Source organism: Hemiscyllium ocellatum, chromosome 36 (genome assembly GCF_020745735.1).
Source record: "Hemiscyllium ocellatum isolate sHemOce1 chromosome 36, sHemOce1.pat.X.cur, whole genome shotgun sequence".
Classification (NCBI taxonomy): Eukaryota; Metazoa; Chordata; class Chondrichthyes; order Orectolobiformes; family Hemiscylliidae; genus Hemiscyllium; species Hemiscyllium ocellatum.
The window spans coordinates 22,010,137-22,024,142 of record NC_083436.1 but is presented as its reverse complement, the minus strand read 5'-3'; the positions used below and the strand labels follow the sequence as shown (position 1 = coordinate 22,024,142).

The following is a 14,006-nucleotide window of genomic DNA, read 5'->3' as shown; positions in this document are numbered from 1 at the left end:
AAATTGTAAGCCAGAATTGGGATTAACATTTCATGAGGTCTAATAACTGAGTGAACACAATCAAATTAGATGACATGAAGTTGTAAGTCACAGTTATGGAATGTAAAGGACAATTTTAATGTAACAGCAGTCTTTCAATCGATGATCAATTATTATGGCAAATCTAGACTACTTTCAAACTGAGCACTGTTTTGAGAAACTCTGTTGAACTTTCACAGAATACATGTAATAAAGTTACATAAAAAAGTGTGCATAACCAAACTACTTCAACCTATCACAATGACACTTAACTCAATCATTGTTTACTATCAAGCTGGCATGTCCACATTCTCATTGGTTCTTATAAGATCATAAGAAATAGGAACAGGAGTAGGCCATTTGGGCCCTCGGGCCTGCTCTGTCATTTAATAGGATCATGATTGTTCCAAATCCTTGCATCCAAGTTCCTGTCCTTTCCCCAATAAGCCTCAATTCCTCTACTATCAAGAAAGTATCTATTTCAGCCTTAACTTTACACAAGGAATCTGACACACAGCTCCCTGTACCAAAGAATTCCAAAATCTCACAGTCCTCCAAGAGGAGAAATATCCTCTTCATCTCTGTCTTAAATTAGCACCCCTTTATTCTGAGACTATGCCCTCCAGTTCAAGAATCTCCGATGATTGGAAACATCCTCTCCTCTGCCAAGCTCCTTAAGAATCATTCTTTGTTTCAACCATTGATTCCATGAGGTCACCTTTCACAGAACACTGAGAATCAGATGTCCTTCTGAAAGTGACATAATTTAGATAATACCTAATGAATTTCTAGATTTCAATGTTCACAGGAAGGAAGGTGAATAAGAGTGGGGGATTCAATTTTAAAAATGGAACAGCAAGAAAGAATTAAAAATAGAGAAAGAATTTTAAAAAGTAAAAAGGCTCATGAAGAAAAATTAAGAAAACTTTTTAAAAAATACTACAGTTATAAAATCTCATAGAACCATTCAAAATATGAAAAAAATGAGATCTCAAACTTATAATTGTACATTTTCTGGGAAAGAGATATTGATGACGGTTATTTACAATTATCAAATAAAAGCAAGACACTGCAGATGCTGGAAATCTTAAACACACAGAGAGAATGCTAGAGAAACTCAACAGGTCTGGCAGCTTCTGTGAAACAAGAACAAAGAACAGGAGAAGGGTCTGAAGAAATCATACCAGATATTAAGCTTTAATTGTTTTTCTCTCTCCACAGATGCTGCCAGACCTGCTGAAGTTCTCCAGGATTCTCTATGTTTGATGAACAATTGTCATATTATTAAAATGGTGCCCTATTAATTCACCCAAAGGATGTGGGCATCATTGGCTGACCAACATTTGTTGCGTCTCTCTAGTTGCCTTTGAGAAGGTACTTGTGAGCTGTCTTCTTGAACCTGTAGTCCATATGTCCTAGGTAGACCCACAAAGCTGTTAGGGAGGGAGTTCCAAGTTCTTGCCCTAGCAACAGTGAAGGAACAACAATATATTTCCAATTTGGAATGCTGAGTGGACTGGAGGGGAACTTGCAGATGGTGGTATTCCCAAGTATCTGCTACCCTTGTCCTTCTGGATGGAAGTGGTTGTGGCTTTGGGAGGTCACAAAATCTTCAATGAATTTCTGCAGCGCATCCTGTAGATAACATACACTGATGCTACTGAGCACCAGTGGTGGAGTGACTGTGGATATGCTGTCAATTAAACTTTGTCCTGGATGGTGTCAAGTTTCAAGCATTGTTGGAGTTGCACTCAAACACGAGGATCGACGTTTCGGGCATGAGCACTTCTTCAGGTTCATGCCCGAAACATCGATTCTCCTGCTCTTTGGATGCTGCCTGACCTGCTGCGCTTTTCCAGCAACACATTTTCAGCTCTGATCTCCAGCACCTGCAGTCCTCATTTTCTCCCCATTGCACTCAAACAGACAAGTTGAGAGTTTTCCATAACACTCCTGACTTGTGCCTTGCAGATGGTGGACAAATGAATTATTCGCTGCGATATTCCTAGCCTCTAACTTGCTCTTATAGTTATTGATGTTATATGGTGAGTCCAGTTGAATTTCATGGTAACCCCCAAGATGTTGATAATTAGGTATTCAGTGATGGTAACATGTTACAAGAAGCAGGGGCTAGATTGTATTTTATTGGAGGTGCTCATTGCCTGGCATTTGTCTGGCACAAACATTACTTGTCATTTTTTCTGCCAAAACTTGGATATTGTTCAGGAATGTTTGGATTTGAACATGGACATCTTCAGTGTCTGAGAAACTACATTGTGCAAACATTGATGCGTAATCTCACTTCTGACCTTATGGTGGCGAGAATTCATTCATGAAGCAACTGCAAAAGGGACACTTAGGACACTTCCCTGAAAAACTCCTGCTGAGACATTTTGGATCTGTGATGAACTGACCTCCAACAACCATTTTCTTATCTACCAGATATAACTCCAATCAGTGGGGTGTTTTCCCCATTCCCATTGAATCCAATTTTGCTAGAGTTCCTTGATGCCACACTCGATCAAATGCAAGGTGTCAAGGACTATGACTCCCACCTCACTAATGGAATTCAGCTGTATCCTCCATGTTTGAACCAAGGCCTTTAATGAGGTAAGGAACCGAGTAGCCTTGGGGGGGAATCAGAACTGGGCACCAGTGAACAGGTTATAGAAGGATACAGCGCAGTACAGGCCCTTCGGCCCTCGATGTTGCGCCGACCGAATCCTACCTAACCTATACTAGCCCAATAACTTCCAAATGCCTATCCAATGCCCGCTTAAATGACCATAAAGAAGGAGAGTTCACCACTGATACGGGCAGGGCATTCCATGAACTCACAACCCGCTGTGTGAAGAATCTACCCCTAACATCTGTCCTATACCTACCACCCCTTAATTTAAAGCTATGTCCCCTAGTAACACCTGACTCCATTAGCGGTAAAAGGATCTTAGTATCTACCCTATCTAAACCCCTAATCATCTTATACACTTCTATCAGATCTCCCCTAAACCTTCTCTTCTCCAATGAGAACAGCCCCAAGTGCCTCAGCCTTTCCTCATAAGATTTTCCTACCATTCCAGGCAACATCCTGGTAAACCTCCTCTGCACTCGTTCTAAAGCTTCCACATCCTTCCTATAGTATGGCGACCAAAACTGCACACAATACTCCAGATGAGGCCGCACCAGAGTCTTATACAACTGCAACATGACCTCAGGACTCCGGAACTCAATTCCTCTGCCAATAAAGCCCAGTACACCATATGCCTTCCTCACAGCACTATTTACCTGGGTGGCAACTTTCAGAGATCTGTGTACATGGACACCAAGATCCCTCTGCTCATCCACACTACCAAGTAGCCTACCATTAGCCCAGTAATCCATCATCTTGTTATTCCTACCAAAGTGAATGACTTCGCACTTAGCTACATTGAATTCCATTTGCCACATTTCCACCCAGCTTTGCAACTTATCTATATCCCGCTGTAACCTACCACTTCCTTCCTCACTATCCACAACTCCACCGACTTTTGTATCATCCGCAAACTTGCTTACCCAGCTTTCAAGTCCTTCCTCTAGATCATTTATAAAGATAACAAAAAGCAATGGTCCCAAAACAGATCCTTGTGGTACACCGCTAGTAACTGCGCTCCAAGATGAACATAATCCATCAACTACTACCCTCTGTCTCCTTCCAGCCAGCCAATTCCTAATCCAAACCTCTAATGTATCCTCAATGCCATACCTCCAAAGTTTTAGCATTAGCCTACCATGGGGAACCTTATCGAACGCCTTACTAAAATCCATATACACAACATCTACTGCTTTACCCTCATCCACTTCCTTAGTCACCTTCTCAAAGAACTCAATAAGGTTTGTGAGGCACGACCTGCCCTTCACAAAACCATGCTGGCTATCCCTGATCACGTTATTCCTACCCAGATGTTCATAAATCTTATCCCTTACCGTTATTGTTGAGTACGATAGCATGGTTGAAGACAACTTCCATCACTTTATTAATAAGCTTAATAATCAAGAATAGACTAATGGGATAATAATTTTGGATTGGATTTGTCCTGATTTTTGTGTACAGAACGTACCTGTACAGTTTTCCACATCGTTGGGTAAATGACCATGTTGAAGCTGTACTGAAACAGCGTTGTTTACCATAATTAGAACTAGAGTTAATTTTCTATATATCTTTAATAAACTTGTTCAAATATGACACACCTCCAGATCAGCTGGGACTTCTTTTTTATTCATTCGTGGGATGTAAGTAATCTGGCTAGATCAGTATCTATTGCCCAACCCAAATTGCCCGGAATGCAGTTTAGAGTCAATCTCATTGCTGTGGGTATGAATTCACATGTGGGCCAGTCCAGTAAGGATGGCAGATGCTCTTCGCTCAGAGAAATTAGTGAACCATGTAAATATTTACAACAATCAACAGTGGTTAGATGGTCGCCATTAGACTAGCTTTTTATTGAATTCAAATTTCACCATCTGCCACAGTAGGATTCAAACTGATGCTCCCAGATCATGAGTCTGAAGTGGATTACTAGCCCAGCGATATTAGCACAATGCCACCATCTCCCCAAGCCCAGGTCTTATGGTCCCACTATGCTACAAGACTCCCAATAGATTTAATTTTTTGTTATGAGTATAATGAGTAATTCATGTATGAATTTGGCAACCTCATGAAAATCACAGGCCACTTAAGAACAAGGTACAATTTTCGCAAAGCTAACAGTGAAGTAGTGAGGGCCTTGTGGTGCAGTGGTAGTGTTTCCATCTCTGGATCAGAAGACCACAAGTCCCACCTTCCCCAAACATGTGACCTTAACATGTCTGAGCAGATTGATTAAAAAACATCAACTACGAAGCAGTACAATTAATTGACTAGTGACTTGCAATTCACAAGAAAATTCTTGCTCCAAGTTAATGGCCTATTTGCAGTTAATTATAGGTTCAGATGCAATTCTCTTTTAAGGAGAATCCAACAGAAATATTACTGGAGCTATGCAGTGGTATAGGCGAGAATGGAAACTCGTAGGATTATTTCCAATCAGTAAAAAAATTGTAAAACCCTGGTTTGTGCCAGATGCAATCTGTGCTTGAAGTTTTGCACCAGTTTGATCAATTAGCATTCAATTCTCTGGAAAAACCTCTGCAATCTAATTGACATTTTAGGCTTTTTGTTTAATTGGGGAGAAAGTGAGGTCTGCAGATGCTGGAGATCAGAGCTGAAAATGTGTTGCTGGAAAAGCGCAGCAGGTCAGGCAGCATCCAAGGAACAGGAAATTCGACGTTTCGGGAAACGTCGAATTTCCTGTTCCTTGGATGCTGCCTGACCTGCTGCGTTTTTGTTTAATTGCCAAATATTAATCTCTTAAATAGAAGAATTGATGCACTTAAGTTTGATCATCAAATGTCAAAGACAGTAGCTGAAGGAAAAATTTTAGAAGAATCAATAATTATTCTCTTCACCATGAAAGTTTCTAACAGTAACGTAAGAGTAAATACTCAAAACATGTAATGGCTTTAAACTAAAATGATCAAAGGTGAGAGAAAACCTGAAAGAATTTAAGAAGATAAATTTTATTCTTTCAGAATTTCAATGATGGTAATCCCAGCTGGAATTTTCAAAGGGTTGGCAACAGGTATGGCAGAGCTTTGAAGTTCAGTCACAGAGATCCAGTCAGATCCTAATGCCTCTGAAACAGCCTAGACTTTTCAATAGGCTGTTGTGTGTGGGCAGATGTGGGTACTGCAGATGTTGGAGATTAGAATCAAAATTAGACTGGTGCTGGAAAATCACAGCAGGTCAGGCAGCATCCAAGGAGCAGGAAAATTAAAGTTTTGGGCAAAGGCCCTTCATCAGGAATGTTGTTTGTGGGAGCAGGCAGTGGGGAAGACACTCACTTCTACTTAATAGCCCCTTAATTTGCTGTCATCAACAGAATGATTTGAGAAGAAATTTCCTAGCGAGCCCAATTTATTCTATCCACATGAATGCACAGCTGCTGAGTTCACCAAATTGATCATATTACTTACGACAAACTTTTAAATGTAATCTTTGTGACCATTATGAACACTATACCTACCTGTCTCGACCATGGTCACAAACAACTGTGTTCCACTTCTGGGGATCTTTGTAATCTTCTTTGCAAAGCAGCACAACCCCGAATATAGCTGCTATCTGCCTTTGTCACTAACACCTGGCAGGCAGCTCCCATCTACTGGAGGTACTTGGTGCCTCTAACTGAATGCTGACATAGTCTCCTGCCCAATTAGTCTACTTGCATTTGAAAGGCAATTTACAAACATGCCTCAGTTCAGTTGCATATCTGGACCTGAAACTTATGTGGGTATTAAGTTTCTGATTCCAAATTAGAAACTGTGCTCCTCGATATTAAAATCCTTAGCAATTGTTCTAAATACTTAAACTTCTTGCAATACTTTACACAGTACATCTTCATTATGTAATGCTAGTCATATAGCACAAATAATTTGTAACCCAGTCAATCCGGCATCATGCAAACTTAAACATAGTTATCCCAAAATCATCTAGTCTTGAATACAGCAGCATCATCCAGAGCACAACTTCATCTAATCTTTAGCCATTAATCGTACACATTGTACAATCTTCACATAACCATTAAAACATCTTCATGTAGTCACTCCAAAATTATATATTCTTAATAACCAGACCAATATTATATAATCCTTAACATAGTCCCATCAATAATTACAGAAACATGAGATATGATTACATAGACTGTAAGTTGTATTCCTGACAAAGGAATGTAACCCACCCCCCATATACTCTTCTTCTCTTGCATCCTTTTGAGAATCATTTTTTTTCTAATGGTTTTGTATTCCTTTTGATGTCCTAAAGGTAAGAGAGTAAACACTATGATCTAAAATTGGTTCTTTCTTTACCAGAAGCTACAAACCAATGGCAAATCTTTAGACATCGCTTTTATGGTAATGATTTCAGTTCTTCGAATACCAGTTTGTTGAAACAATGAACTTCAACCAATGTATCTCTATGGTTGGCAACACAAAGTTGCAAAGACATTAATAGTCATTTCAACAGCAAATTATACTTAACACAAAGACTGCAGCATTAGACTAACATTATTACAGAGACATAAAAGGTGTTCACAGAACTTTTAATGAATAGCACTTTAAATCCATGATTGTAAACAATTGCATCATTATTCTGTACTGCTTGTTGAATTAACCCAAATGACTGCTGTGTAGCATTATATTTATTTCATGTTTCAAAGTTTTGCTGACTATTTTAAGCACGTATAAACTACTACAGTGTGGATAGAATAATGTATTACAGTTTTTATTGACAATAAACTGTTTCAACAATGTGAGAAAAATACAACATCCATTTGTTCATAATATCTTATCTTTAAAAAAGTCAAGTTTCCCCAAATTTTCAGCTTAATCTGATGTTTCTTTTAATCTAAAAAAGTTAAATTTGGTAGCTTAAAATAAGGGTCGGCTTAAATAGTTTATCTGACCAAAAACCAAAAGAAAAAGTGATCCTGTATATTATAAAAGAGCGGACTAACAGAAGAATCTCCATTCAAAGATGTGGAATGCTCTTGGGGTTCAAATGATGTGATTAACCTTGGGAACATTGTTCTATAGATTGCTGAATATCTAAGAGATCATATCAATATGTTATGGCTCTTAAATATACTCCTACTTCTCACTCATTGTATTTCAGTCATACCAAGAAGTTCTAAAAACTTATATCATATTTACAGGAAGTGGGTTTGCTGGGGGTAACTTTATACCTAAAAGGATTCTTCTCCTTGAGTAAAAGTGAAAAAAGACATCACAAGAGAAAGATCCATAGATTATATGCATGAGATAAAGGAAAATGATCTTTTCTGCTGTCTACCAGTGGAATTGTTGGTTCCTTGTGGAATCTAGAACAATTACTCATGAGAAGGTACCCAAAAAAGTAGTTCAAAATGATTTGTCGTCTTGCAAAGAGAAAAATCTTTTGTGTTTAAATTTACTTTTAACTTTAAGTGTTATCATGGATCAGCTTTCTAAATTTCTCTTTTGGTGTGGCTTTAATCAGTTGTGGAAATGAAGGATGGGATTATTGATAAATAGAATTATTGATATTGAGAATTGCTAAATTGTCCCCTTACCGAATACCATCACTTCATAAAAAAAGCAGTACACTTTTTTATTTAGAATTTCTGAAAGAGTACAGTAAACACATTTGCAAATAACACTGTGTATAAACTACAGAACGTTATTGAACTGAGGAGCTCTGATAATTGTGGATCTGCGCTCATCACTAAAAAGACCTAGGAGTGTGCGTGAAGGACACAGTCACAGTCTTGAAAACTTGTCGCTATTTGGGAACACTCGTCACAAAAAAAATAGAAAAAACAGTCACATCTAAAACAGTGATATTGCATTTGTAATGCACATCTGATTGGTTTCTGTACAGTTGGCTTCTTTTGGTGCCGATCTGTGGCGGTCAGTAATTAAAGAAAGAGTTAGGAGCTCAGTAAAAGTTTTTGAGTGCTGTAAACAGGCACACACAGGTCATGAAAGTGACTAGACCAGTCACATCCAAAGAGTCTCCAAATCGCATCATTCTCAGACCTGCTGAGAGCATTCGATTCCACTATTAGCACGATTGTCTCCAATAACATAGGAATCGACTACATTATGCACAACTCGATGGCCAGGATGACGGACTGGAAAGCTGTTTCTTTTTCTTTTAAGTCGTTGGCTTGTGCAAAATCATGCTGCAACAACAGAAGGGACTAGCAAATTCTCTTCCGTGCTGTGGAGAGAAACAGACGAATAGCAACAGGTTAGTGATAGAGCTGATAAATATCAACATTTCATTTCTGTCACTGCCAAAGTGTATGTCACCCTCAATGATTTAATGCCTTATTGTTTCCCCTCAGTCACTGCAGCATTTCTAATCTGTGCTTTCAACTTCTCAGAGTCTCTTCATTTCAAACTTGCCTAAGCTTCAGCTAAGGTAACATTAGCAGTCAACGCCTTTTCCTGCACAAATGTCCATATAACCATCACTACTTTTCTTGTCAAGCTGCATGTGCCTGACTGAATCAACTTCAATGTGCTTATCTTCAAATTTCACAACAATCTCCCTTACCCTGTCAACCGTATTTCATCCCCTCATGACCAATGACGGCTGTGGAGTGCCTGTCACCACAGCACCATTCGAGGCAAGTTTTTTGGAATTTCCCTGACTCCACAACCTCAAAAAACAACTGTTTCTAAAGTTTACCACACTCCAAATGTATCTTGATAGCGGCCTAAAGATGTTTACTTTCACATGAGGAGCTCTGTTTAAATATATGATCTAAAAATTATCATATAAATTATTTGTGTTGTTTTCAAAGAACATAGGATTGAATGAAAAATGAGAAAAGACATATTAACTCTGTTCTTCTCTCTCCACAGATGCTGCCTGACTTACTGAGTTTCTCCAATCTTCTTTGTGTTTATTAATTATTATTATCATTGTTTTCATCATTCCTCTACACGACCTAGCATTTTCTCAATTGAAGAGGACCTGTTCCATGGCCTTTTCTCAGATCTCCCTTGAGCTCAAAAGCAGTGTGAGTTAAGATGTCTTGCAAATGTCCTTCACTGAAAAAGGTGTCTCTTAAAAACTCTGGCCTTGATTAGGGAATTCAATTCTTAGCAGAAATGAAATTTTGGAAATTATGCTGTGACATATGAATATATAACAAGTGGCACTGTGTTAGTAGATTGCTTTGTTATCCTTTATCAGTCTACCAATTCCAGTAAAATACAAAGAAAATACATTACAGAGAGACATGACATTAGCTCACAACAATCAGAGCAAAAAAAAACGTTCTGTGATATGCTTGGTGAATCCAAAAAAAGATTTTACAACACAAACACCAGGTTAATTTAAATGCATTTTAACAAGTCCTTATTTTTCTTTTAGTATCAAGTTACAAGGTACATTTTACTAATATGGATAATTTCAAAACTAATTTAATTTTCCATGTTGAAATTAGGTTGAATTGATCTGAATAGCATTCTTCCATTTCTATCAATTCCATTAGAGCTTGTTCTTTTAAATCAACATAAATATTTTAAGCTTGTTAGGATTTAATTTTGTTCAATATTGGGGCAAGAAAATGTTCTTTGAAGTATGTAACTAAGTATCATATATCATGGTATTCTGATCTCATTACGTTCAGATTTTTTTAAGAGTATCAGGGTTATGATAAACTACAAAAATGCCAGCGTATATATTGAAGGGAGAATTTGAAGCATGCTGAATATTTGAATACACTACATTGAATACACTGAGACATAAATGTGAAAATTTACACAAACATTTGCAGCTTGTGCCAGGCTTTCTGACTGAACAGAATTCCAATGCATCAAAATACTCTTGTTCACTCGTATAAAATGTCAAGATGTCAAACAATTTTCATTCATTCCATTGTATCTAATCATTTCCCATACACTTCTACAATATAGATTTCAAATGAATGAAACCATTTTTCATTTTTCTCACCACTTTTTCTTTTCTATTCTTTATCATTTTTCCCTGAAGGGAAAGGAGAGTTACAAGTACCACCAAGATGCAGTAAATAATGTAAAATGGAGCACACTGACTGTTAGGAATCGGTTGTGATTTTAATTGTGTAAGATTGATGGCCCATTTTATCTTTCTCCCAATTAGTATTCCCAGTGGTATGGAGGTGCCAGTGTTGGACTGGGGTGGACAAGGTCAGGAGTCACACAACATCAGGTTATAGACAACTGGTTTATTTGAAATTATAAACTTTCAGAGCGTTACTCCTTTGTCAGGTGAAGGAACAGGACTCCGAAAGCTTATGATTTCAAATAAACCTATTCAACTATAACCTGGGTGTCGTGTGACTTTTGATATTTCCATTGATATCAGTGGGAAGAAAAATTAGGAGATGGAAAATGAACTATCATCTTGCCAACATTGGTGTTACAATGTCGCACAGAACTAAAACTGGCCTAGTTTTCTAAAGGAATGTGCATCATTTTCATTTCAGTTTAAGAATGGAAAATTCAAGAGGTTTCTTTACAGGTGTGCACTCTAACCAGTCTGAATGTCTGATATTTCCCAGGAGAAAGTGAGGTCTGCAGATGCTGGAGATCAGAGCTGAAAATGTGTTGCTGGAAAAGCGCAGCAGGTCAGGCAGCATCTAAGGAACAGGAAATTCGACGTTTCGGGCATAAGCCCTTCATCAGGATTCCTGATGAAGGGCTTATGCCCGAAATGTCAAATTTCCTGTTCCTTGGATGCTGCCTGACCTGCTGCGCTTTTCCAGCAACACATTTTCAGCTCTGATATTTCCCAGGGGCAGGTTAAGGAAATTTTTCTTTCTTAAGTCCCCTCTGCAGAACATCCTTCAATGCTATGCCTAAGCAATCACTATGAATGTTTAGAACTCAATGGTGACTGTCAAAGGTCACTCAACCATGAAGGATTTCCTTTGCTAAATGGGATCCTTCCCTTAAGGCGATTTGACAGTAGCAATCAGATAATGATTGTACGTGAGACCACCAATTTATCTTTCTAATCTGGGCTTCTCGGCTGAGATGAGCTACTTCAATCTAGAATCAAGATCAAACATTAACTATTACACTATTTCTATTAAATATTGCCAGACTATTGCCAGTATTAATTTTAACCTGGAGTTCTCAAAATATTTCACAGGTATAGTTACTTTTGCGTGAAGCATAACTTTTGTTAATATTTACTGCTTTGCTCACAAATGATTTTTTTTAGAGTGGCTGATTAATTAGGCTTTCTGTTCGGATTTGCTGATTAGTTATATTCATTGGCAACTTAGTGAAACCCTAGTTCAAGTAATATAACTTCTTGACAAAATATATTTCTGTGCTTATTCTGTTCAATTATAAATGCTAGCTGGTAAATGAATTGTTAAATTATTTGGATACAATTTATTGGTTACAATTGTTCGCCCTCTCTGAATTATGATGTGAGCAAGCCTAATGGGGACCTATTAATTTAGAAAGCAAAATTATAAAAATGGAAGCATTAGAGATTTGGCTTTATTTATGATATAATCAGGACCGTAAGTGCCTGAACTATACGCTCTCAATTGTAGATGATGAAATTTGGATTCAATGTAAAAATCTGGAATAAAAAGCTCATCTGAGAGAAATCATATAAACATGGTTGACAGATAAAAACATTCTTCACCAGTGTCCTTTAGGGCAGAAAATATGCGATCTTAACTTGGTCTAGCCACATGTGAGGAGAAAGTGAGGACTGCAGATGCCGGAGATCAGCGTCGAAGAGTGTGGTGCTGGAAAAGCACAGTCAGCCAAGCAGCATCCAAGGAGCAGGAGAGTCGACATTTCAAGCATAAGCCCTTCATCAGGAATCCTTCAGTTTGGGGGCAGGCCATTCAGCCCATCAAGCCCATAGTGAACCTTCGAAGAGCACCCCACTCTGATCCACAACATCCCTGCATTTCCCCAGGCCAATCCAACTAACCTGCATATCTTTGGACTGTGGGAGTAAGCTCTAACACCCAGAGATAGCCCACACGGACACAAGGAGAATGTGCAAACTCCATGCAGACAGTCACTCGAGGATGGCAATCAATCTCAGGTCCCTAGCGCTGTAAAGCAGCAGTGCTAACCACTGAGCCATCATGCTTCTTCCTAAGTTGTGAGATTTATAACTTGGAGTAACTGCATGCTAAATCAGGGAAAGGCAGATTATGGATTTACACATCAATTCTCTCTAGATAAAGGTCAGAATCACATTTAGCAATTGCAGGAAATACCAACGTGGAAATAACTGTTTTATGTACAGAACAGTGCATTACATTAGGGTATCTAAACAAAACAATAATTCCAAAGGGATTCTTCCTTAATGGAATGTGTTTTTGAAACCTCTCTGTGTTTGATAAAAAAGGCATAATTTCTATCTTGATATGATTATGTGCAAGTGAAGCTATGAAATCTTTCAACATGGTTCCTTAATTGCACTGTGTTTTGGTACACAAGTGGAAAAAGATTGCCTGATTTTTTTTAACATAGAGGAAGCATTTTTCAAATGTGAATGATAGAGCAAACAAAGTTTGAAATCAATCATGCTGAGTGCAATCAATCTATTTTTATTGCAGAGTGCACCATCTTAATTCAGTTTGGCAGGGTGAGAGAGAAACAGGAAATAGATGCCAGACACTGGAGAAGAGAATGGGAAGAGCACATAATGAAGAAGAGATCATAGCTGATAAAAGTAAACAAGGAAGGAGAAATATTGTAACACTGAGAACAAGACTGGGAACAAAGGATTCTAAATATCATGCAACATTCAGACAAGAATATATCCACCAGTTCAGAAAGGTACATTTCAGTGAATGCACTTAGAATTATAGAAAACACACAACAGAGTACATAATTCACTCCATCTCTCCCAATGCTACATACACAAGTTTCCTCTAATACTGTTCTGAAGAAAGGGTCACTTGACCCAAAATGTTAACTATACTTTCTTGTCACAGAAACTGCCAGACCTGCTGAGGTCTTCCGGCAATTTCTGATTTTGTGTCTGATTTCCAGCATCTGCAGTTCCTTTCTTTTTGTTTCTCTAATACTACTTTTTCCCACTATTTCTGTATTCCTTTTACAAGTTTCCTTTCATTTTCAACTAATTCTTATTTAGTAATGTGTTCAGAGTGACATACATAAATGAATTTAATTTCATTCTTCCAGAATACTAACACTACACTCTCCTCAACATTTAGTTGGTATCATCCTAACAACCCTCTGATGTAAAGAAATACTTCCTGACATCTGTCCTAAACCTGTCCTCACAACCTTGAATGAATGTCCTCTTGTCCTGTTATCACAGTTTATCGAAAGATATTGTTTCATGTTTACAGTCTCTACTCCATTAGGTGTCTTAA

The 14,006-nt window shown here is 38.1% G+C and overlaps 1 protein-coding gene across 1 annotated transcript in view; it reads right to left on the bottom strand.

The window, feature by feature from the left end:
• Window positions 1–7,206: 7,206 nt before the first annotated feature.
• Window positions 7,207–14,006, bottom strand: part of LOC132833259 (protocadherin-10-like) — a 57,009-nt gene continuing 50,209 nt past the window's right edge. The window contains exon 5 of the mRNA XM_060851394.1: window positions 7,207–8,848. Coding sequence (XP_060707377.1) covers window positions 8,829–8,848 — 20 coding nt within the window. The 3' untranslated portion in view covers window positions 7,207–8,828. The remainder of the gene's footprint in view (window positions 8,849–14,006) is intronic.